Raw genomic sequence first — 24,210 nt, forward strand, 5'->3', positions numbered from 1 at the left:
ACGCGTACTACCACGCGAAAATAAAATGACAAAGCAAAACCAATCAGCAGAAGAAGCTTCCCTGTAAATAAGAAACTGAGTCGATGTGTGCTAGTGCATAGCAATGTCCGGTTGCTCCAAAGATAACGACAAAGCAATCATCATCCCTCGAATCCTCGGTTAATTTAGGATTGGTTTGCTCTGGTCACTTGTATTGTCTCTCCTACTTAAAAGCCATTTGAAGACTTCCGTTTTCCCGGCATTTTCTTCATCGTTTGTTCTTAGAAATTGTCATAGCGAAGCTAATGTTCATTTTTGATACACAGTCACATTAATATTAGTAATAAAGTGTCAGGTAAATTATAGTACTTATAAAATATTTATGTCCCATTGCAACTCACAAACAAATATCTAATTTGTGAACAAAATTACACTCGAGTATGCACCATGTTTCCTTCTCATTTTTCCTCGATAAAGAAAAATACGGACTACTCACTTCGTCGCATAATAATATAAGAATGTCTTTAACGCTCCACTGTCTTCTACTATTATTAAATCGGAGGGAGTACATCATCACAACATAAATATACGGTATCATCAGTAGTAACGAGCAACGGTGGTCCAACATTCCTTGTACCTCCTGCCACACCGAGGAGGAGCTCACCATGGAGCTCGTCCTCTTCGCAACGTGCACCCTTCTTGTTGTCTCCTCTCTTTACGTCATCTGCCACTTCGCTGGCGCCCGCCGCAACCTGCCGCCGGGTCCTCATCATGGCCTCTCATCGGAAACCTACTCGACCTCGGCGCCCAGCCGCACCGCTCCCTCGCGCGCCTCGCGGAGCGCCACGGCCCGCTCATGACGCTCCGCCTCGGCGCCCTTACCACCGGCATCGCCTCCTCCGCGGACGTCGATGAAGAGTAGCGTAGATCGGAAGAATTCAACCTGAAAACACCTGAACGTAGACGAACTACAACCAGATCCGGCCAAATCCATCAAGGACAGATCCGCCGAAGACACACTTCCACATGCCCACCGATGATGCTAGACACACCATCGGGACGGGGGCTAGGCAGGGAGAACCTTATTCCATCTTCAGGGAGTCATGCCGTCTCATCTTTCTGAGCAGAACATGAACTCTGACAAAACTCGAAGAAACAAGTGAAAAAATAGCCCTCCCGCCGGCAAGGGCCAAAATTCACCGCGTCTCCATGGCACTAAGACCACCAAACACAAGGCGGACCGACGGCAGCGCCGGCGAGAGGCAGGGGAACCCTAGACTTTTCTTGAGGAGGAGGCAGCCCGCTTGGGTCCGTGTTGGACCGAGGACAGCTAATGTTCATTTTTTATACATAATCACATTAGTATTAGTAATAAAGTGTCAAGTAAATCACAGTACTTAATTATAAAATATCTAATTTATGAACAAAATTATACTCCAGTGGGCACCATGTTTCCTTCTCATTTTTTTTCCTTGTTAAATAAAGATACGGACTATCATCACAGCATAAATATACGGAGTAATGAGCAACGGTGGTCCAACATTCCTCGTACCTCCCGTCACACCGAGGAGGAGCTCACCATGGAGCTCGTCCTCTACGCAACGTGCATCCTTTTTGCCGTCTCCTCTCTGTACGTCATCCGCCACTTCGCCGGCGCCCGCCGCAACCTGCCGCCGGGTCCCCCATCATGGCCTCTCATCGGAAACCTACTCGACCTCGGCGCCCAGCCGCACCGCTCCCTCGCGCGCCTCGCGGAGCGCCACGGCCCGCTCATGACGCTCCGCCTCGGCGCCCTCACCACCGTCATCGCCTCGTCCGCGGACACCGCCCGCGACGTCCTCCAGCGCCACGACGCCGCCTTCTCCGCGCGCTCCGTGTCCGACGCCGCCCGCGCGTGCGCCTACGACAGCCTCTCCATGGGCTGGCTCCCGCCCAGCAGCCCCCACTGGCGCGCCCTCCGCAAGCTCTGCTCGGGGGAGCTCTTCGCGCCGCACCGCCTCGACGCGCACCAGTCCATCCGCCGCGAGAAGGTGCAGCAGCTCGTGTCCCACGTCGCTCGGCTGTCGCGAGAGGGCGCCGCCGTGGTCGTCAGCCGCGTCGTGTTCACCACCGCGCTCAACCTGCTCTCCTGCACCATATTCTCAGCCGACATCGCCGACCTCGACGACAGAGAAGGGACGGGGCAGTTCAGGGCCGTGATCGCAAGCTTCACGGAAGTCGCCGGGCTGCCCAACCTGTCGGACTTCTTCCCAGCGGTCGCGCCGCTCGACCCGCAACGGCTGAGGAAGCGCCTCGCCGCGGTGTTAAAGCGGCTGCATGCCATATTCGACGAGCAGATCGAGAGGCGCATGCGGGAGCGCACCGCCGGCGAGCCGCCCAAGGATGACTTCCTCGACGTGCTGCTGGACTACCGCGGCCTGGAAAATGGCCGGGGACTCGACCGGGGAATGCTGCGCGCATTACTTTCGGTAGTATCTTCTTTCTCTCTCAGTAATTCTCGGTGGACAATAAGCCACTTAAAATTGACACTGTCATGCCTAAAGTTGCACTGTTTGAAGTTTGCAATTACGGTCAAATGCTAACGCAATTCTGGATTTATAGTTTAGAACTTTAGATACAGTGTAACTTTGATACGATCATGGATTCATGGTTACATGAGGGATCTAAAGACTTAGAAGGTGGCTGGGATTTTTTAATGGGGCAACTTATAGATTGAAGGTTCCTCGGTCAGGCTAATTCTCAGTGCGGACCAAGAACTATCCCTGAAAATACACGCACTTACGATAAAGTTTCATTATCTGAGGTTATGTGATGTTTGTGTAATTTAACTTTACTTCATAGTTTATATACATGTGATGTGACTGCCATTAAGAAAGTAAATAGCCAATTTGCACGATAGATGATCTCTTCTTAAGTGACATGTGATGACTGGATGAGGAATTGTGAATGTTGAATTAAAAGTTTAGGCATGTGATGTGACTGCATTAAGGAAAAAATCAGCCAATCTGCAAATAGATGATCTCACCTTCTATACCCAACGTGCTCCTTAACGAGTTAAGGGCTCTTCTCAGTCTTCCAAAACATGTGCATGTTCGGATATGAATACTCATGTTTAGATTCTATTCTCCATTTTACTTGGGCGTTTGTTAATTTTGCCCTTGGTTATCTTAATGGAAGATGGAAGATGGCCCTGAACCACATGGAAGGTTCGAGGGAAGAGGGGGGGGGGGGGGGGGGCATAATCAAAGTGATGAGTAAAATGGACCAAATGACCAACAGAAAAGTAGAGCCAGAAAATATATCCCATCTCCCAATAAAAAGAAAGAATATATCACATTACTATTTTTAGACTCGATTAATCCCCTCGTTTTTATCAAACAGGATTTGTTTATAGCTGGAAGCGATACAAGCGCAACAACCTTCGAGTGGGCAATGGCTGAGTTGCTACAAAACCCATCAGCCATGGCGAAAGCTCGTGAAGAACTCGCGCAGGTCATTGGCTCCAAATCAGAAATCGAGGAATCGGACATTGGCCAGCTCGAATACATCCAGGCCATTGTGAAAGAGGTGTTCCGCCTGCACCCTGTTGCTCCATTCCTTATACCCCGCCAAGCCGAAGCGACCACGGAGTTAAGAGGTTACACAGTGCCCAAGGGCGCGCGCGTGATGGTGAACGTCTGGGCGATTGGCCGAGACAGCGAGTTGTGGTCCGAACCAGAGAGGTTCATACCGGAGAGGTTCTTGGGGAAAGACATGGATTACCGAGGCCGACACTTTGAGCTCCTTCCGTTTGGTTCTGGCCGACGGATCTGCCCGGGGATGCCGCTGGCTGTGCGCATGGTGCATCTAATGCTTGCGACACTGCTGTACCGGTTTGAGTGGAGGCTTCCAAGAGAAGTGGAGGGAAATGGGGTGGACATGAGGGAGAAGTTTGGGATTGTGCTAGCATTGGCCACCCCTCTCCAGGCCATAGCTGAACCAATGTAACTCAAACGGTGCTATTTCTGTTGGCATTCCGGTACTTTGAATTCCATGGAGCATGGAGTCCCTGCACTAAGAGAATCGAGAACCAACACATTCAACCAATCCACTACTTCCTTTCTCTTGTTGGCACATTAGAATAACTATGATATCTCAATTAGTGCAGGTTGCTAGACAATAATTTCAATCTTAAATACCTGCTCTTTTGACTATAGTGCATTATCATCTTTAGAAGGTCTAGATGGACGATATTCAGACATTTCACAGTGGATAGTATCATAGACATGTTGGAAATATGCCCTAGAGGCAATAATAAAGTGGTTATTATTATATTTCCTTAATCATGATACAAGTTTATTATTCACGCTATAATTGTATTGATCAAAAACTTAAATACATGTGTGCATCAATAAACAAATACTAAGTCCCTAGTAAGCCTCTACTAGACTAGCTCGTTGATCAAAAGATGGTTAAGGTTTCCTGACCATAGAAATGTGTTGTCATTTGATAACGGGATCACATCATTAGGAGAATGATGTGATGGACAAGACCCATCTGTTAGCATAGCATATGATCGTTCGGTTTTTGCCACTGCTTTCTTAATGTCAAATACATATTCCTTCGACCATTAGATCATGCAACTCCCGGATACGGGAGGAATACCTTGTGTGCTATCAAACGTCATTTCGTAACTAGGTGATCATAAAAGTGCTCTACAGTTATCTTTGTAGGTGCCTGTTGAGTTGACATGAATCAAGATTGAGATTTGTCACTTCGTATGACGGAGAGGTATCTCTGGGACCTCTCGGTAATACATCATCACAAGAAGTTTGCAAGCAAAATGACTAAGGAGTTAGCTACAAGATGATGTATTACGGAACGAGTAAAGAGACTTGTCGGTAACGAGATTGAACTAGGTATGGAGATACCCATGATCGAATCTCGGGCAAGTAACATACTGACGGACAAAGGGAACTACATATGTTGTCATAAAGGTTTGACCGATAAAGATCTTCGTAGAATATGTAAGGACCAATATGGGCATCCATGTCCCGCTATTGGTTGTTGACCGGAGTGAAGAAAATATGCCCTAGAGGCAATAATAAAGTTATTATTTATTTCCTTATATCATGGTAAATGTTTATTATTCATGCTAGAACTGTATTAATCGGAAACATGATACATGTGTGAATACATAGATAAACAGAGTTTCACTAGTATGCCTCTACTTGACTAGCTCATTGATCAAAGATGGTTATGTTTCCTAACCATAGACAAAGAGTTTTCATTTGATTAATGAGATCACATCATTAGGAGAATGATGTGATTGACTTGACCCATTCCGTTAGCTTAGCACTCGATCGTTTAGTATGTTGTTATTGCTTTTATCATAACTTATACATGTTCCTATGACTATGAGATTATGCAACTCCCGTTTACCGGAGGAACACTTTGTGTGCTACCAAACGTCACAACGTAACTGGGTGATTATAAAGGTGCTCTACAGGTGTCTCCGAAGGTACTTGTTGGGTTGGCATATTTCGAGATTAGGATTTGTCACCCCGATTGTCGGAGAGGTATCTCTGGGCCCTCTCGGTAATGCACATCACTTAAGCCTTGCAAGCATTGCAACTAATGAGTTAGTTGCGGGATGATGTATTACGGAACGAGTAAAGAGACTTGCCGGTAACGAGGTTGAACTAGATTTGAGATACCGACGATCGAATCTCGGGCAAGTAACATACTGATGACAAAGGGAACAACGTATGTTGTTATGCCGTCTGACCGATAAAGATCTTCGTAGAATATGTGGGAGCCAATATGAGCATCCAGGTTTCGCTAGTGGTTATTGACCGGAGACGTGTCTCGGCCATGTCTACATAGTTCTCGAACCCGTAGGGTCCGCATGCTTAACGTTTCAATGACAGTTATATTATGAGTTTATATGTTTTGATGTACCAAAGGTTGTTCGGAGTCTCGGATGTGATCACGGACATGACGAGGAGTCTCGAAATGGTCGAGACATGAAGATTGATATATTGGAAGCCTATGTTTGGATATCGGAAGTGTTCCGGGTGAAATCGGGATTTTACCGGAGTACCGGGTGGTTACCGGACCCCCCCCCCCCCCCGGAGCTTAATGGGCCATAGTGGGCCTTGTGGAGAAGAGGAGAGGCGACCAGGGCAGGGCCGCGTCCCCTTCTGATAACCCACAAGTATAGGGGATCGCAACAGTTTTCGATAAGTAAGAGTGTCGAACCCAACGAGGAGCTAAAGGTAGAACAAATATTCCCTCAAGTTCTATCGACCAGCGATACAACTCTACGCACGCTTGACGTTCGCTTTACCTAGAACAAGTATGAAACTAGAAGTACTTTGTAGGTGTTGTTGGATAGGTTTGCAAGATAATAAAGATTACGTAAATAAAAAGTAGGGACTGTTTAGATAAAGAAACAATAAAGTAAATATAGCGAGTGTGGAAAAGTGGTGGTAGGAGTTGCAAAATTGTCCCTTAAGCAATTGACTACTTTACTAGACCGATAGCAAGTATTATGTGGGAGAGGCCACTGCTAGCATGTCATCCCTTACTTGGAATTCTATGCACTTATGATTGGAACTATTAGCAAGCATCCGCAACTACTAATGTTCATTAAGGTAAAACCCAACCATAGCATTAAGATATATTGGTCCCCCTTCAACCCCGTATGCATCAATTTCTATGCTAGGTTGAAGCTTCTGTCACTCTTGCCCTCCAATACATAGTCCTATCAACATACAACTAACCCTATGGTGTGATCCACGCGCGCGCTCATATGATGGGCACCAAAGGACAGTAACATAACCACAAGCAAATTAAATCAATCATAGCAATTCATCAACCACCGATAGGACAACGAAAATCTACTCAGACATCATAGGATGGCAACACATCATTGGATAATAATATGAAGCATAAAGCACCATGTTCAAGTAGAGGGTACAGCGGGTTGCTGGAGAGTGGACCGCTGTAGATAGAGGGGGGAAGGTGATGGAGATGTTGGTGAAGATGGAGGAGGTGTTGGTGAAGATGGCGGAGGTGTTGGTGAAGATCGCGGTGATGATGATGATGGCCACGGCGGCGTTCCGGCGCCACCGGAGGAGAGGGGGAGAGGGGCCCCCTTCTTCCTCTTCTTCCTTGACCTCCTCCCTAGATGGGAGAAGGGTTTCCCCTCTGGTCCTTGGCCTCCATGGCATGGGAGGGGCGAGAGCCCCTCCGAGATTGGATCTATCTCTATGTTTCTCTCTGGTTCTGCGTTCTGTCCTGGCTCTGTTTCACCGTTTCGTATCTATATGGAGATCCGTAACTCCGATTGGCCTGAAACCTTTGCCGTGATTTTTTTTCCCGAGTATTAGCTTTCTTGCGGCAAAAGAAGAGCGTCAACCGCCTTACGGTGGGCTCACGAGGGTAGGGGGCGCGCCCTAAGGAGGGGCGCCCCCCTGCCTCGTGACCACCTCGGGCACTGGTTCGCGTTGATTTTCCTTCCGAATTTTCCATATTTTCCAAAAATAAGCTCCGTCCGTTTTTATCCCGTTTAGACTCCGTTTGATATGGATATTCTGCGAAACCAAAAACATGCAACAAACAGGAACTGGCACTGGGCACTGGATCAATATGTTAGTCCCAAAAATAATATAAAAAGTTGCCAAAAAGTATATGAAAGTTGAATAATATTGGCATGGAACAATAAAAAATTATAGATACGACGGAGACGTATCACCCTCCCCCCTAGTCTGAGTAGGACAAGGAGAGGGGGCCGACGCCCCCCCTTTCCTTACTCTCCCCCTCTTCTTTCCCCCTCCTCTCCTAGTCCAACAAGGAAAAGGGAGGGAGTCCTACTCCCGGTAGGAGTAGGACTCCTCCTTGGGTGCCCCCTCTAGGCCGGTCGCACCTCCCCCTTGCTCCTTTATATACGAGGGCAGGGGGGCACCCTAGACACAACAATTGATCATTTGATCTTTTAGCTGTGTGCGGTGCCCCCCTCCAACAATGTCCACCTCGATAATACTGTAGCGGTGCTTAGGCGAAGCCCTGCGTTGGTAGAACATTATCATCGTCACCACGCCGTCGTGCTGACGAAACTCTTCCTCAACACTCGGCTGGATCGGAGTTCGAGGGACGTCATTGGGCTGAACGTGTGCTGAACTCGGAGGTGGCGTGCGTTCGGTACTTGATCGGTCGGATCGTGAAGACGTACAACTACATCAACCGTGTTGTGCTAACGCTTCCGCTTTCGGTCTATGAGGGTACGTTGACAACACTCTCCCCTCTCGTTGCTATGCATCACCATGATCTTGAATGTGCGTAGGAATTTTTTTGAAATTACTACGTTCCCCAACACGGAGAAGCGTCTCAAACATGTCGACATCATTCTCGAGCCCATAGGGTCCGCACGCTTAACGTTCGTTGACGATATAGTATTATATGAGTTATGTATGCTGGTGACCGAATATTGTTCGGAGTCCCAGATGAGATCACGGACATGACGAGGAGCTCCAAAATGGTCCGGAGGTAAAGATTGATATATAGGATGATATGGTTGGGCCAAGAGGTAAGGCCCACGGGGCTTTAGGCCGGTGCAAAAGGAAGTTTTGCGAAGGTCAGGGACCCTGGCGTCTGGCCCTGGGCCACATGCTGAGGACCATGGCATCTGGGCCACACGCTGAGGACCGTGGCATCTGGTACTGGAATCCGAGAAGGACTCTTCCTTGCGTTCCAAACCGACTTTGGGGAGGCCCTCTCCCCAAGTAACGACCCCAGGGATCAACATATAAATAGAGGAGCAGGGCTAGCCCCTGGAACACAAGTTTTTGAGCCTCCTCTAGTTGGTCCTAGTTGACTAATTAGAGCTAGCCCTAGCTAGCTCTAATCCTCATAATTAGAAGCCCAGTGTGATTCTAATCTCCTCCCTCAAGTTCATCTTCCGCTCTAAATCCGTTGTGCTTGGCGAAGCCCTGCGGAAATAGTTTCACCACCACCGTCACCACGCCGTCGTGCTGCCAGAACTCATCTACTACTTCGTCCCTCTTGCTGGATCAACAAGGCGAGGACGTCATTGAGTTGAACGTATGCTGAACGCGGAGGTGATGTACGTTCGGTGCTTGATCGGAGAAGATTGTGAAAGTGTATGAAAGTGCGTTATATCGACTAGAGGGGGGGTGAATAGGCGATTTTTATGAAAGTCTTCAAAACGTGAGAGTTGTGAAGACAAACAGTGAAGATCATGCCTATTACTATGCAGCGGAAGTTAGATTACACTAGGCCAGCCATGGTCATGTATTCAATAGAGAGAAAGCGCAATGACAAACAACTTCAGTGTAATAAGGATCAGGTAGGAAGAAGTTATGAAGCCGAACAGATCATACATTCATGTTGTGAAGACAAAAGATAAAGCAAGCATGCAATGGCTTCACAATGAATAACTGTAAGTGAAAGGAAGTGAAGATGAAACCAGTGACACGTTGAAGACAATGATTTGTTGGACCAGTTCCAGTTGCTGTGACAACTGTACGTCTGGTTGGAGCGGCTAGGTATTTAAACCAAAGGACACACAGTCCCGGACACCCAGTCAAGGACACTTAGTTCAAGACACCCAGTCCTCACCATTTTCTCCTTGAGCTAAGGTCACACAGACCTCGCCCAATCACTCAGGTAAGTCTTCAAGGTAGACTCCCAAACCTTCACAGACTTCGTTCACTGGCAATCCACAATTTCTCTTGGATGCTCAGAACGCGACGCCTAACCGTCTGAAGGATGCACAGTCCTCAAGTGTAATAAGTCTTCAAATCACACAGACACGAAGACTTAAGTGATGCCCAATTTACTCTGGCTCTGGGTGGTTAGGGCTTTTCTCCTCACTGGGAATTTTTCTTTCAAAGGCTTCGAGGTGGGTTGCTCTCAAACGACAAAAGCCGTGCACTGAAATCTGAGCAGCCAACCGTTTATGGTTGTGGGGGTGGACTATTTATAGCCACTTGGCAACCCGACCTGATTTGTCCAAAATGACCCTGGGTCACTAAGGAACTGACACGTGTACCAACGGTCGAATTTTGAACTCACACGACAACTTTACTTGGGCTACAAGTAAAGCTGACTTGTCTGGCTCTGGACAAGATTTTCTCTCAAAGTCTTCGCTCGAAGACATAGGATTTGAATTAGGCATCACTACAGTCATTCTGACTGGTTCTTTTGGACCCCACTTAACAGTACGGTGATTCCTATGACACTACATAAATGAAATAAAACTACGAAGGATCTAAGTCTTCGAGTTCCATAAGCTTCATAGGGAGTCTTCTCATGTCATTATCTTCAATATGAATATCTTCATAAACCACCATTGTCTTCAATGTCTTCGTACATTTTTAGGGGTCATCTCTGGTAATAAAACCGAATCAATGAGGGACTTCTACCTGTGTTTCCCTGCAATTCTCACAAACACGTTAGTCCCTCAACTAGGTTTGTCGTCAATACTCCAAAACCAACTAGGGGTGGCACTAGATGCACTTACAATCTCCCCCTTTTTGGTGATTGATGACAAACTAGTTGAAGTTTTCAACGGGGAACATAATTTGTGAAATAGTAAAGGAATTTGTCTTCATAAGTTGCAAGGGCTCCCCCTGAAGATGTGCATATAAGTAATTTGCCTTTTGAATGCAAATGCACATGGCAGGTTGTACTTGTGGAGATCCACTTCAACTTATGATGACAATCCACTATGCATGTGAAAGTATATGAAGATAATGACATGCATAATGGAAAATGGACGTCTGCAGTAAGAGATGAGTGCGGAATTTATCGTCGCACATGCGGAATTTATCTTCGCATAACGGAGTGACAAGCAGGTAGCAGACGGCCATCAAGGCTAAGTGTTACAACTCAAAGAAGCAAATGTAGCAAAAACGGGAGTTGTAAGCACGAAGCAAAAATGTAGCAAAATATAGTGGCCCGCTTGAAGACTATAAACATCATTTTTCTCCCCCTTTTGTCAGTGATGACCAAAAAGGTTTGAAGACATAGAGTTTCCTACGCGTTCCCAGGCGCAGCAGGGTCGGTGGAGTTGTTTGGTGGTGGTGCAGATGAGCTTGGTGCAGATTCGACGTGTGTTGAAGCAGGTGGAGATGATGTCGCGTCGTCGTCTTCTTCAATAATCCGGGCAGACACGGTGGCAGCAGAAGAAGAGAATTCTGACTCTTCAAGTGATGGTGTGCTTCGCATCACAGCTCTTCTTGGAGGCGTGGAGTCAAATTGGAATCTCTCTCTGAAGCCATCCTCTTGCAGTTCAGCTTCATTGCTCATCATGGTGAGGCCTTTCCAAGTGCGGCGACAGGTCTCGTGTGCGACAAACGCATTCTTGGTTGCCAGATTTCTGATGCGATTGACGTCTTACATGATGCTTCTCATCTGCCGTTTGAGCCAGTCGTGATGCCTATCTTGCTTTTGGTGAAGAGCCACAAGAAGCTCTCGGTCATTAAGTGTTCGAACGCGCTTCTTGGGTCTCTTGGCAGCTGTGCTGTCAGTGGCTTCAGTTGATGCAGGGGCACGTGTGGTGCCAGCCATTGGATACACTCGGGAGACAGCTTCAACACCTTCAATATTTTGAGTGAAGCTCTGGTGTTCTGCATTTTGAAGACTTAATGGTTGCTTGCCAGGCTCTGGATATATTGCTTCAGCAGATGTGTCCACATCTGGCAAGAATATCCTATGGTTGCGGGCTGAGGGTTGATAGGAGATTGCAGAGTGAAGCTTGATTAGCCTCATAACCCAAGGAGCATAGAACTTTAATCCAAACAGTTCTGAGGCAGACGCTGCAAAGTGACGGATGAAGAGATCCTGTGCATTGAAGCATTTGCCATGAAGAATGCAGAAGATGAGAGTCTTCATTGCACCATCAATTGTAGCATATCGAGAGTGTCCCTTTACAGGCCATAGAGTCCGCCTTATGATATGATATATTGTTCTGGGCAGGTACTCTAAGTCTTCAACGAAGAATCTAGTTGGATAGGGTGCATTCGGAGGCAGTGGCTTCATCATTGAGAGCATCTGACTCATATCTGGCTCAGGACGCTGAAATATGCTCTCAATTGCTTCAGCATGGAGTTGGCACCCTTCTTCAAAGAATTCGCCAGGAGTGGGAAGGCCGGTAAGCTCAATTAGGTCGAAAGCATTGGCTTCATGATGGATATTGCCTGTCATCCACTCCAGAATCCATGCCTTCGGATCTCTGTTATAGCCTTTGATATGTACAGTGGCATAGAACTGGAGCAGAAGCTCTTCGTTCCAATGCTCTTCATCAGTGATAAATGGCAGCAAACCCACTTGCTTGAAGCAATCCAGTGCTTCTTCCAGACCAGGCAGACCAGCAACAGCTTCAACCTCAAGGCGCTTGTGAGGAAAGATGCGGCCTTGGTTGTAAAGGATGCATGAATAATAGCTGCGCTGTTGATGGCTCCAGAACCTATCTGATACAATCCGTTCCCTTGAATAAGAGTTCTTGGAGCGGTCGAAAAACATGTTATCTGCCCTGAAGCCGTTGATGTTGAAGGAACCAGGAGCTAATGCAGGACCTGGGAACCTTGGCAGTCGTGGGATCGGCTTCTGGACCTGGGGTCTGTACGCAATATGATAGTTGAATTGTGGTCCTGCAGCAGACTCAGGCACAGAATGTTCAGGAGCAGTAGCTTCATTGTCCTCTGAAGCTATTGTTGGGTTGGGCTCCACATTTGCTTCGGCGTTGTTTGTGGCAGCCTCAACATTTGCAGACTCAGGCACGTTCTCCTGGAGAACTGCTTCTTGTTGGTGTGGGGGAGTTGGAGCTTGTGGTATCTCTGCATGCTCTTCGGCTGATGCAGCCGGAATGTCGTCAGCAGCCTGAGCCCTTGGCCCTTTGCGAAGCCTACGGAATTTGGGCGACGCTTTTGGAGTTGCAGTGGGCTGTGGCTCATCTTCCTGTGGGCGAAATGCCCATGATGCTGCTTGTGTGATTGGCGTCAAGGGACGACCAATACTGATCAGTTCGCTTGTCTCAAGCTGAGGAAGGGCTGCATCACCTTGCACATTGTCTTGGAGACCAATGTCTTCAGCAGCGTAGGGTTCGTCTGCTGGAATGTCTTCAGTGTTGGGTTCATGCACAGTCAACTGATGATCTGTGTCAGGATAGCGGACGCAGAGGGGTTCAACTATCAGGGGCTCTGTGGGAGCAGCCCGAGATTTCTTGGTCTTGCGCTTCTTGATGATGGGTTCAGAAGGAGAGGCATCAGAATGTTTTCTCTTCTTAGCTTCAGCCTCTGCAGTCCGTGTCTTCTTGTGCTGTGAGGCGGTTGATCGACTCTTTGGCTTCGAGCCAGTCGTTGCAGCGGGGAAGACAATCGGAGCAGTTTCTGACCTTGGCGCTTCAGGTTCGGGCACAGCCGCCTTCTTTTTCTTCTTCGCGGCCATCCTGGGGTCAATGCCGGGACGCCCAAGTGCCTTGCACTTTTCTGCCTCATTGTAGGCTTGCACGCAGCGATCAGCCAAAGTCTTCATGCGTTCTCGCGAGCCTTGAGCTTCGGCACGCGTCTTCAGGAAGTTCTCTTTCAGCTCGTGCAACATGATCTTGAAGTTTTTCACTTCTTGCACACTGAGCTTGGCCACGTGCTTCTTGAACTGAGCCTTTTCATGATCAATTTTCTGCTTCAGTTCTACAATTCGCTGGGCTATTGCAAGTTCTGAAGCAATTGCTCCTTGAAAGACAACGCTGAGGCCTATGGGTAGCTGCAGATCATTGAAGTTTATGTCTGGTGTGTCAAACCATTCATCGATGAAGTTGTGGATGATGGCGACATCAAACAGAGGCAGATTGTTGAAGATTTCAGCCTCCTCCTTGCTCTTGATGAGCTGCTCAAGAGCATCATCTTCAAGATCTTCATCGCTTGAGAGATCAATGGCTTCGCAGCGCAGAATGTCAGCAGCTGTGAACTCTTTGCCTGTGTGTGGCTGAGGCTTCTTGGCTTCTTGGGGCTTGGACACTCGTGATAAGCCTTCTGACTCCACACTAGCTTCAGGAGGTGCAGTTGCTAAAGGCTTCACTCTTGCGATCTTGGGAGAAGCGGCTGGCTTTGAAGCTTTTGGAGCTTTTGGCTTCTTCTGCTTTGGCTTCGGAGCAGCAGGGGCGTCATCTGACTCAGTATCTGCTGGAGGGTCATTCACAGTAGTCCCTTGGACTAGGATGCGAGTGATGAGGCCTGCAAGATTGGCATACGGCCCGATGATATTGGGATCGGCGTTGCGTGTGCCATCTGCCCTTGGTGAGGAGGGACCAGGGTTGAAGTCAAGCCCAAATTTCTTCTTGTTTATCTTCGCTAATTGTTGTGCAAACTGAAAGTTGCGCTTGAAGAGATTATCATCGCGGCACCGGAGAAGTGATGACGGATGTGCTTCAGCTGGCTGTGGTCCTCTCACCATGCATGGATAGAAGCCTTGAGCAATGGCTTCGACTCTGGACCTGGGTACGAGATTTTTGTATAGTACGTCTCCCCACGGTCTCTTGATGGCGCACTTCTCCGCATATTCCTGAGTGACGAAGCGGTAGTGGAACCATTGCTCTGCCCAATATCTTCGAATCCATTGGATTCGTGTCTTGCGCTGACCATAGCTTTCTTCAGGATCAGTTTTGTACATCTCTGCCAATTCATCAGGCAGATCTTTGGACGTTTCACCACGTCGCTGTCTGCCTCCCTTCCTTGCTGCTGTTTCTGAAGCCATGAATAACTTGGAAGGCTTCAAGATGTTCAAAGGCTTCAAAGGCTTCCTTTTGCAAGAACTGGCTTCAGGAGAGTTGATGTGATGCTGCAAGTACTCTGCAAATGAATGCAGACTATGAGAACCAAAGGATTCTCCCACGGACATGTACCTGTGACAGCATTAAGGTGCGAGGGAAGGGGAAGAGGTCATATGCATTCTCAGAAGATTTTGAAGATAAATCGGTTTAGAAGACATAGACCTCATTGTGCGAAGACATTCACTCACAGATAAGAAGTTGGTTCCAGATTTGTACGAACCCACAGATCAGTACAAGTGAGGAATCTAACTACCTTATGAAGCACAAGTGAATATACTAGGCATGTCATGAGATGTAGCGAGATAACTAACTGATGTGAAGAGAAACTCCTTATGGCAGAAAGTGACTGAACTATGGGATCAAAAGAGGCTGTAAAAAGAGATTTTATTTACAACACTTGGAACTGCTAGACAAGGTGAGAGTTGAGGCCGAGCAGTTCGATCCTCCGTGCCCTAACTTGGCGACGGAAGACACCTACGGCGACGGCGGAGAGAGCGATGTCCGCTGTCGGCGTGAAAATGGCGTCGGAGAGGTTGCGGCAGTGAAGCGCTTCGTCGCCGGCGTCGTCGAGTGCTAGCGGTGGCGCTAGGGTTCGTGCGAGGGTGGAAGAAGGAGATAATGACCGCAGTGAATCGTATATTTATAGGGATAGAGGCGGCACTGCGCTATTACGCAGGTACCCCTGGCGGTTCGCATTTGTGGCACGCGTGGCCAGTTAGAGGACGATTGGGATTTGTTCCACGTCCCACGCACGCCTAAATTGTCGGGCGGTCGTTCCTGCTTCTTCGGATCTTATGTGGAGGAATGAGCATTAAAAACGGACTTTTATGGTTGTCACTATGTCTTCAGCTGACAAGGACACAGTGAAGACATTTGACAGTTACAACAGAATGCATATGACTTGGAGAGATAGAGTTTGAGATAGAAAGCATAGATAGGTTAGGGTCCGATCACATTCACTTAGTTCAAAAGATTCAACCAAGAAGACATAGCTATAAGTGAATGCTGTAGAGGACAGAACATCAGTACATATATATCCATATAATCAACGCAGTGAAGATAATCATGAAGACATATTGAGAATGAAACCAAACCAATTGTGAAGACATTGAGAGGTAACGCCATGAGAGAAACACTTCAAAATGGAACGTTTGGTGGTGGCGTTACCCACCGTATAGGAAGTATTAGACCCAGACACGACGCACAATTATCGTGGCGCTCCGAAGTCAAATTCCACATTAATGTATTCACACTTAGAATGTATGTATTCATTGTTTGAAGATATACGCTACTTCTTGTGTTGCACATCTAAGTCATCAATATGCTTAAGTGTTAGGATGTGTGCCTGATCACAGGACATTTGAGGATTCCAAGATATTTAGCTCACACCGTAACTTGCAAAATCTCTTCTCATCCAAGGGCTTTGTGAAGATATCTGCCAATTGCTCTTCAGTGTTGACGTGTATGATAACAATGTCTTCCTTCACAACATGATCTCTGAGAAAGTGATGACGAATTTCAATGTGCTTTGTCTTCGAGTGCTGAACTGGGTTGTTGGCAATCTTGATGGCGCTTTCGTTGTCGCAGTAAAGTGGCACTTGCTTCAGATGAATGCCATAATCCTTGAGTGTTTACTTCATCCACAGAAGCTGAGCGCAGCAAGATCCAGCAGCAATGTATTTAGATTCAGCAGTGGAAAGTGATACACAGTTCTGCTTCTTTGAAGACCAACATACAAGTGATCGTTCCAGAAAGTGACATGTGCCTGATGTAGACTTGCGATCAACTTTGTCACCAGCATAATCAGCATCCGAAAATCCAACTAAATCAAACTCTGAGCCCTTTGGATACCATAATCCTAGAGTTGGGGTGTGAGCCAAATATCGAAGAATTCGCTTCACAGCTAAGTGATGCGACTCCTTTGGTGTCGCTTGAAATCGAGCACACATGCAAACACTAAGCATGACATCTGGCCTAGATGCACATAAATAAAGCAAAGACCCAATCATGAAGCGGTATACCTTTTGATCGAACTCTTTACCATTGTCGTCGGGACCCAGATGATGCTTGGCTGGCATTGGTGTTGTGAAGCCTTTGCAGTCTTGCATACCGAACTTCTTCAGGCACTCTTTAAGATATTTCTCTTGAGATATGAAGATGCCGTTGCGTTGTTGCCGTATTTGAAGACCGAGAAAGAACTTCAGCTCCCCCATCATGGACATCTGATATTGCTCTTGCATCATATATCCAAACTCTTCACTATACTTCTGATTGGTGCAGCCGAAGATAATGTCATCCACATATATTTGGCACACAAACAGTTCACCATCATATGTCTTCGTGAAAAGAGTGGGATCCAGGGAACCAGGTATGAAGCCTTTGCTTTTCAGAAAGTACTTGAGTGTATCATACCAGGCCCTAGGGGCTTGTTTGAGGCCATACAGTGCCTTGTTGAGCTTGTATACCATATCAGGATGTTTTGGATTTTCAAAGCCAGGTGGTTGTGCAACATACACTTCTTCTTCAATCTTGCCATTGAGAAAGGCACTTTTCACATCCATCTGATAGAGAAGTATGTTATGATGATTTGCATAGGCCAGCAGTATGCGTATGGCTTCAAGCCTAGCCACAGGAGCAAATGTTTCATCGAAGTCAATGCCCTCCACTTGAGTATATCCTTGAGCAACGAGACGAGCTTTGTTTCTGACAACTAGACCATGCTCATCTTGCTTGTTGCGGTATATCCATTTGGTGCCTATTATGTTGTGCTTCCGTGGATCAGGACGCTTAACCAGTTCCCATACATTATTCAGCTCAAACTGTTGAAGCTCTTCTTGCATAGCTTGAATCCATTCAGGTTCCATGAAGGCTTCTTCAACTTTCTTGGGTTCTGATATTGAGACGAATGCGAAACGCCCACAGAAGTTTGTTAGCTGAGTTGCCCTTGAACGAGTGAGTGGACCAGGTGCATTGATGCTGTCCAGTATTTTGTCAATTTGTACTTCATTTGCAACACGAGGGTGTGTGGGGCGAAGACTTTGCTCTTGCTGATCTATGTGGTCATTTGAAGGTATATCGTCAGGCTGAGCATTGTCTTCATGTGGATCAGGTGCTGAGATGATAAGTTCTTCTTCAGGATGAGCTTCAGAAGGTACAATTTCTCCAGTTCCCATAAGCTTGATTGATTCATTTGCTGGAACTTTATCTAGCACATTTGGCAATTGCTCTCTTTGTGATCCATTGGTTTCATCAAATCGCACATCCACTGTTTCAACCACTTTGTAGTGGAAGAGATTGAAGACTCTGTAGGAGTGCGAATCCTTTCCATATCCAAGCATGAAGCCTTCATGTGCTTTTGGTGCAAACTTTGAGGTGTGGTGTGGGTCCTTGATCCAGCATTTTGCGCCAAATACTCTGAAATAACTGACATTTGGCTTCTTGCCAGTTAGGAGTTCATAGGATGTCTTGTTCAGAAGCTTGTGAAGATAAACACGATTGATTGTATGGCATGCAGTATCAATGGCTTCAGTCCAGAACTTTCTTGGAGTCTTGTATTCATCTAGCATTGTTCTGGCCATCTCAATGAGTGTTCTGTTCTTGCGTTCGACGACGCCATTCTGCTGTGGCGTGTATGGAGCTGAGAATTCATGTGTGATGCCCAAGGTATCCAGATATGTATCAAGGCCAGTGTTCTTGAATTCAGTGCCATTGTCACTTCTGATGTGCTTTATCTTGGCGCCAAAATTGTTCATAGCTCGATTTGCGAAGCGTCTGAAGACATCCTGCACTTCAGTCTTGTAAAGGATTATGTGCACCCAAGTATATCTAGAATAATCATCAACAATTACGAATCCATAGAGGCATGCAGAAGTAGTAAAAGTTGAGTAGTGAGTGGGACCGAAAAGATCCATGTGGAGCAGTTCGAAGGGTTGAGTAGTGGTCATGATTGTCTTCGAAGGATGTTTTGCCCTTGTCATCTTCCCTGCTTCACAGGCACCGCATAAGTGATCTTTCTTGAACTTGACGCCCTCGATGCCTATGACGTGCTTTTTCTTCGCAAGGGTGTGGAGATTCCTCATGCCAGCATGCCCAAGCCTTCGATGCCAAAGCCAGCATTCTGAAGCTTTTGCAAGAAGACATACTGCAAGTTGTGGTCCTGCTGAGAAATCTACCACATATAAATCACCTTTCCTATACCCTTCAAACACTAGAGATTTTTCAGATTCCATTAGCACCAGGCAGCGATATTTGCCAAACATTACAATCATATTCAAATCGCAAAGCATTGAGACAGACATTAAGTTGAAGCCAAGGGATTCAACAAGCATGACTTTATCCATGTGTTGATCCTTTGAGATTGCAACTCTACCTAGACCCAATACCTTACTTTTACCAGTGTCAGCGAATGTAATGTGGCTCTTGTCGGATGGACGTAAAGTTGAGTCCATAAGAAGGCTTCTTCTGCCAGTCATGTGATTTGTACACCCACTGTCAATAATCCATTCTGAAGACTTTGAAGTCGCTGGTGTCGTACCCTACAGTGCAGTTAGGGGGATAGGCTTCACGAAGAGTGTTGTGAAGCATAAACATTTGACGAACCAGTGGGTTATGAAAACTTAGATCCAGATTAGGACTAATGGGGAGAATAGCATGCGATTCAGGAACAAAGTACATAATGATGCCATTTGGGCAGTTTATCTTGCGCCCCACAAGATTTTTATGGTCCCCAGCAATAGCATCAGACGATTTTGTTTTTGTGTTGGAGACCTTTCCCTGCAAAAGAGAGTTAAGCTTTCTTAACCACCCACATCTTCAAGGGTGGCTTAGAAGCTATGAGTCTAAGTGCAGCATCTGAGAATTTTGGCTTTGAAGCCTTAGCAAACAGTCTAGCAGGGGGACAATAATACTCATAGGCATAAGCAGAATAATTTTTGGTCATATGAACATAACGGTTCGATGAACCGCTCTCATATTCATATGCCTGAGTGTGGTTTCCCTGCAAAACATTTGCGTTAGTGTGACTCAGGTGAGTCCTTTGTCTGTATGAAGCCTTTGGACCGAGGTTTGTCTTCTTCAAGTGAGGTGTCATGAAGACATTCACAGGAAGATTTTCCAGACATGTTTTCGGAACCCAGATCTTCTTCATAGGCGGTCCATTCCTGCAGTTAGTACCAATGTACCTGGCAAACACTTCACCATTCTGATTCTTAAACAGTTTATAGTTTGCATCAAAGGATTCATCAATGATAATTGGGTTAGCACAAGTGAAGCCAGATAAATTGGATGGATCTGCTGAAAGTTCCTTTGCAGCAACCCATGTAGTTTTGGGGTACTGCTCAGGTTTCCAGTAAGAGCCATCTGCATTGATTTTCCTCACGAACCCAACACCCTCTTTCCTAGGGTTTCGGTTCAGAATCTGCTTCTTAAGGACATCACATAATGTTTGATGCCCTTTCAGACTTTTGTACATCCCTGTTTCAAGCAATGTCTTCAACCTAGCATTCTCATCAGCAATAGCAGTGGTATCCTCAGCAGAGGGGTTAGTTGCCACATCAACAGTTGAAGATATTGGAACAGTAGTAGCAGTGGAACATTCAGCAACAGAATTAGCATTATTACGCTCAATGCATTTAAGACATGGTGGTTCAAATCCTTCCTGAGCGGAACTGATCTGTTCGGCGCGAAGTGACTCGTTTTCCTTTTGAAGATCTTCATGAGCCACCCTCAATTTCTTAAGTTCTTGCTTCCTTTGAAGATAGTCATAGGAAAACTTTTCATGAGTTGTTGAGAGAGTATCATGACGATCTTCAAGTTCCTGATACTTAACGTGAAGGTTTTTTATGTCTTCAATTAAGGATTCAGATCGAGTCATTTCAGCACCCAACAGATCATCGCTTCTGTCTAACAGTTTTTGAATGTGTTCCATAGCTTTCTGTTGTTCAGTTGCAATTTTAGCAAGTGTTTTGTAGCTAGGTTTTGAATCACATTCAGAGTCATCGTCACTGGATGTTTCATAGCGAGTGGTGCGTGTGTTTACCTTGGCACCGCGTGCCATGAAGCAGTAGGTAGGAGTGGAGTCGTTCTTGTCATTTGCGTCGGTGTCGGTGATGCAATTATTGACTTCAGTGTTGAAGATGGACTTGGCGACGTATGCTGTAGCCAGACTCGCAATGCCAGAATCAGACTCCTCCTCAGATTCCACCTCTGACTCCTCAGATGCGGATTCCTCCTCTGAATCCATTTCCTTGCCTACAAACGCACGCGCCTTGCCAGATGAGCTCTTCTTGTGTGATGAAGACTTTGATGAAGATTTGGAAGAAGACTTTGAGTTTTTCTTCTTTTTCTTGTCGTCAGAATCATATTCCTTGCTCTTCTTCTTCCTTCTATTCTCATTGTCCCACTGTGGACACTCAGAGATGAAGTGCCCAGTTTTCTTGCACTTGTGACATGTTTTTCTTCTTGTAGTCATGAGCAGAAGCTTCATCATTCCTTGAGCTTGATCGTGAAGATTTTCTGAAGCCTTTCTTCTTGGTGAATTTTTGAAACTTCTTCACTAGCATTGCAAGTTCTCTTCCAATGTCTTCAGGATCATCAGAACTGCAGTCAGATTCTTCTTCAGATGAGGAGACAGCTTTTGCCTTCAAGGCACGAATTCGCCCATAGTTTGGACCGTAGATATCTCTTTTCTCAGAAAGCTGAAACTCATGTGTGTTGAGCCTCTCAAGTATGTCAGACGGATCGAGTGTCTTGAAATCAGGACGTTCTTGAATCATCAGGGCCAGAATGTCAAACGAACTATCAAGTGATCTCAGCAGCGTCTTGACGATTTCATGTTTGGTGATCTCAGTAGCGCCGAGGGCTTGAAGCTCATTTGTGATGTCAGTGAGCCGATCAAAGGTGTGCTGGACATTCTCATTGTCATTTCGTTTGAAGCGGTTGAAGAGATTGCGAAGGACACTGATTCTTTGATCTCTCTGGGTTGATATGCCTTCATTAACTTTGGAGAGCCAATCCCAGACCAGTTTGGATGTCTTCAAGGAACTCACACGGCCATACTGTCCTTTGGTCAGATGACCACAGATGATATTCTTGGCAGTAGAGTCCAGTTGAACGAACTTCTTGACATCAGCAGCAGTGACACCTTCTCCAGCCTTGGGAACGCCGTTTTCGACGACATACCATAGGTCGACGTCAATGGCTTCAAGATGCATGCGCATCTTATTCTTCCAGTAGGGATATTCAGTTCCATCGAAGACGGGACAAGCAGCGGAGACTTTGATTATCCCTGCAGTCGACATAGCTAAAACTCTAGGTGGTTAAACCGAATCACACAGAATAAGGGAGCACCAAGCTCTGATACCAATTGAAAGTGCGTTATATCGACTAGAGGGGGTGAATAGGCGATTTTATGAAAGTCCTCAAAACTGAGAGTTGTGAAGACAAACAGTGAAGATCATGTCTATTACTATGCAGCGGAAGTTAGATTACACTAGGCCAGCCATGGTCATGTATTCAATAGAGAGAAAGCGCAATGACAAACAGCTTCAGTGTAATAAGGATCAGGTAGGAAGAAGTTATGAAGCCGAACAGATCATACATTCATGTTGTGAAGACAAAAGATAAAGCAAGCATGCAATGGCTTCACAATGAATAACTGTAAGTGAAAAGAAGTGAAGATGAAACCAGTGACACGTTGAAGACAATGATTTGTTGGACCAGTTCCAGTTGCTGTGACAACTGTACGTCTGGTTGGAGCGGCTAGGTATTTAAACCAAAGGACACACAGTCCCGGACACCCAGTCAAGGACACTTAGTCCAAGACACCCAGTCCTCACCGTTTTCTCCTTGAGCTAAGGTCACACAGACCTCGCCCAATCACTCAGGTAAGTCTTCAAGGTAGACTCCCAAACCTTCACAGACTTCGTTCACTGGCAATCCACAATTTCTCTTGGATGCTCAGAACTCGACGCCTAACCGTCTGAAGGATGCACAGTCCTCAAGTGTAATAAGTCTTCAAATCACACAGACACGAAGACTTAAGTGATGCCCAATTTACTCTGGCTCTGGGTGGTTAGGGCTTTTCTCCTCACTGGGAATTTTTCTTTCAAAGGCTTCGAGGTGGGTTGCTCTCAAACGACAAAAGCCGTGCACTGAAATCTGAGCAGCCAACCGTTTATGGTTGTGGGGGTGGACTATTTATAGCCACTTGGCAACCCGACCTGATTTGTCCAAAATGACCCTGGGTCACTAAGGAACTGACACGTGTACCAACGGTCGAATTTTGAACTCACACGGCAACTTTACTTGGGCTACAAGTAAAGCTGACTTGTCTGGCTCTGGACAAGATTTTCTCTCAAAGTCTTCGCTCGAAGACATAGGATTTGAATTAGGCATCACTACATTCATTCTGACTGGTTCTTTTGGACCCCACTTAACAGTACGGTGATTCCTATGACACTACATAAATGAAATAAAACTACGAAGGATCTAAGTCTTTGAGTTCCATAAGCTTCATAGGGAGTCTTCTCATGTCATTATCTTCAATATGAATATCTTCATAAACCACCATTGTCTTCAATGTCTTCGTACATTTTTAGGGGTCATCTCTGGTAATAAAACCGAATCAATGAGGGACTTCTACCTGTGTTTCCCTGCAATTCTCACAAACACGTTAGTCCCTCAACTAGGTTTGTCGTCAATACTCCAAAACCAACTAGGGGTGGCACTAGATGCACTTACAGTGTACGACTACATCAACCGCATTGATAGACGCTTCCGCTTAGTGATCTACAAGGGTATTTAGATACTCTTCCCCTCTAGTAGCTATGCATCTCCATGGATAGATCTTGCGTGTGCATAGAATTTTTTTATTTTCCATGCAACATTTTCCAACAAGACCAGTATTATAATGCATTATACCACTTTAATTGCTACTCTTTTTTGAACGAGGGAGAGGTCTAGTAGGACCTAAATCTGTGTTAATATTGAAACAATGGTACACGACGGTTTACAAAAGGACTCTGAGTTAAACCTAAATAACAAACATGCCCCAAATTTTACATAGTGGACCTAACAACTAGTGGAAAACGCAATCAGGTCCCTAGCATCTTACTCACGGATGTAATCTCGTCCGCTCGTTGTCGCCGGGGACGACACGACGAAGTCTCCATGAAACCTAGTCGCACGCTCCATAGTGAAGATGTAGTGCCTCCCTTTTAGTTTCTTGGTCGGGACTCCGGGAACATGAAGAATGGCTATCCTTTGACCATCAGATTCGATGGTGTGATGAAGCCGTCTCGCAGCCAATCGTCATGGTTAGCATCATAGCCACTCCAAAGCAGCCACTATATTTTAGAGGAATTACCATATGTTCATTATTAAACAAACAAATTACAATG

General features: G+C 46.2%; 1 protein-coding gene across 2 annotated transcripts; it reads left to right on the forward strand.

Moving 5' to 3' along the window:
• The first annotated feature begins 1,559 nt into the window (after positions 1–1,559).
• Positions 1,560–3,966, forward strand: LOC125548838 (geraniol 8-hydroxylase-like). Of its 2 annotated transcripts, XM_087516945.1 has the most exons (3): positions 1,560–1,609; positions 1,919–2,447; positions 3,361–3,966. In XM_087516945.1, the coding sequence occupies exons 1-3, from the start codon at positions 1,560–1,562 to the stop codon at positions 3,964–3,966; spliced, it is 1,185 nt and encodes a 394-aa protein (XP_087373071.1). The 2 variants fall into 2 exon arrangements, with proteins under 2 accessions (XP_087373071.1, XP_048568327.2); XM_048712370.2 differs by having other exon boundaries at positions 1,560–2,447.
• The last annotated feature ends 20,244 nt before the right edge of the window (positions 3,967–24,210 follow it).

Source organism: Triticum urartu, chromosome 3A, assembly GCF_056163025.1.
Source record: "Triticum urartu cultivar PI428250 chromosome 3A, HENAU_Tu73, whole genome shotgun sequence".
NCBI classification, from domain to species: domain Eukaryota; kingdom Viridiplantae; phylum Streptophyta; class Magnoliopsida; order Poales; family Poaceae; genus Triticum; species Triticum urartu.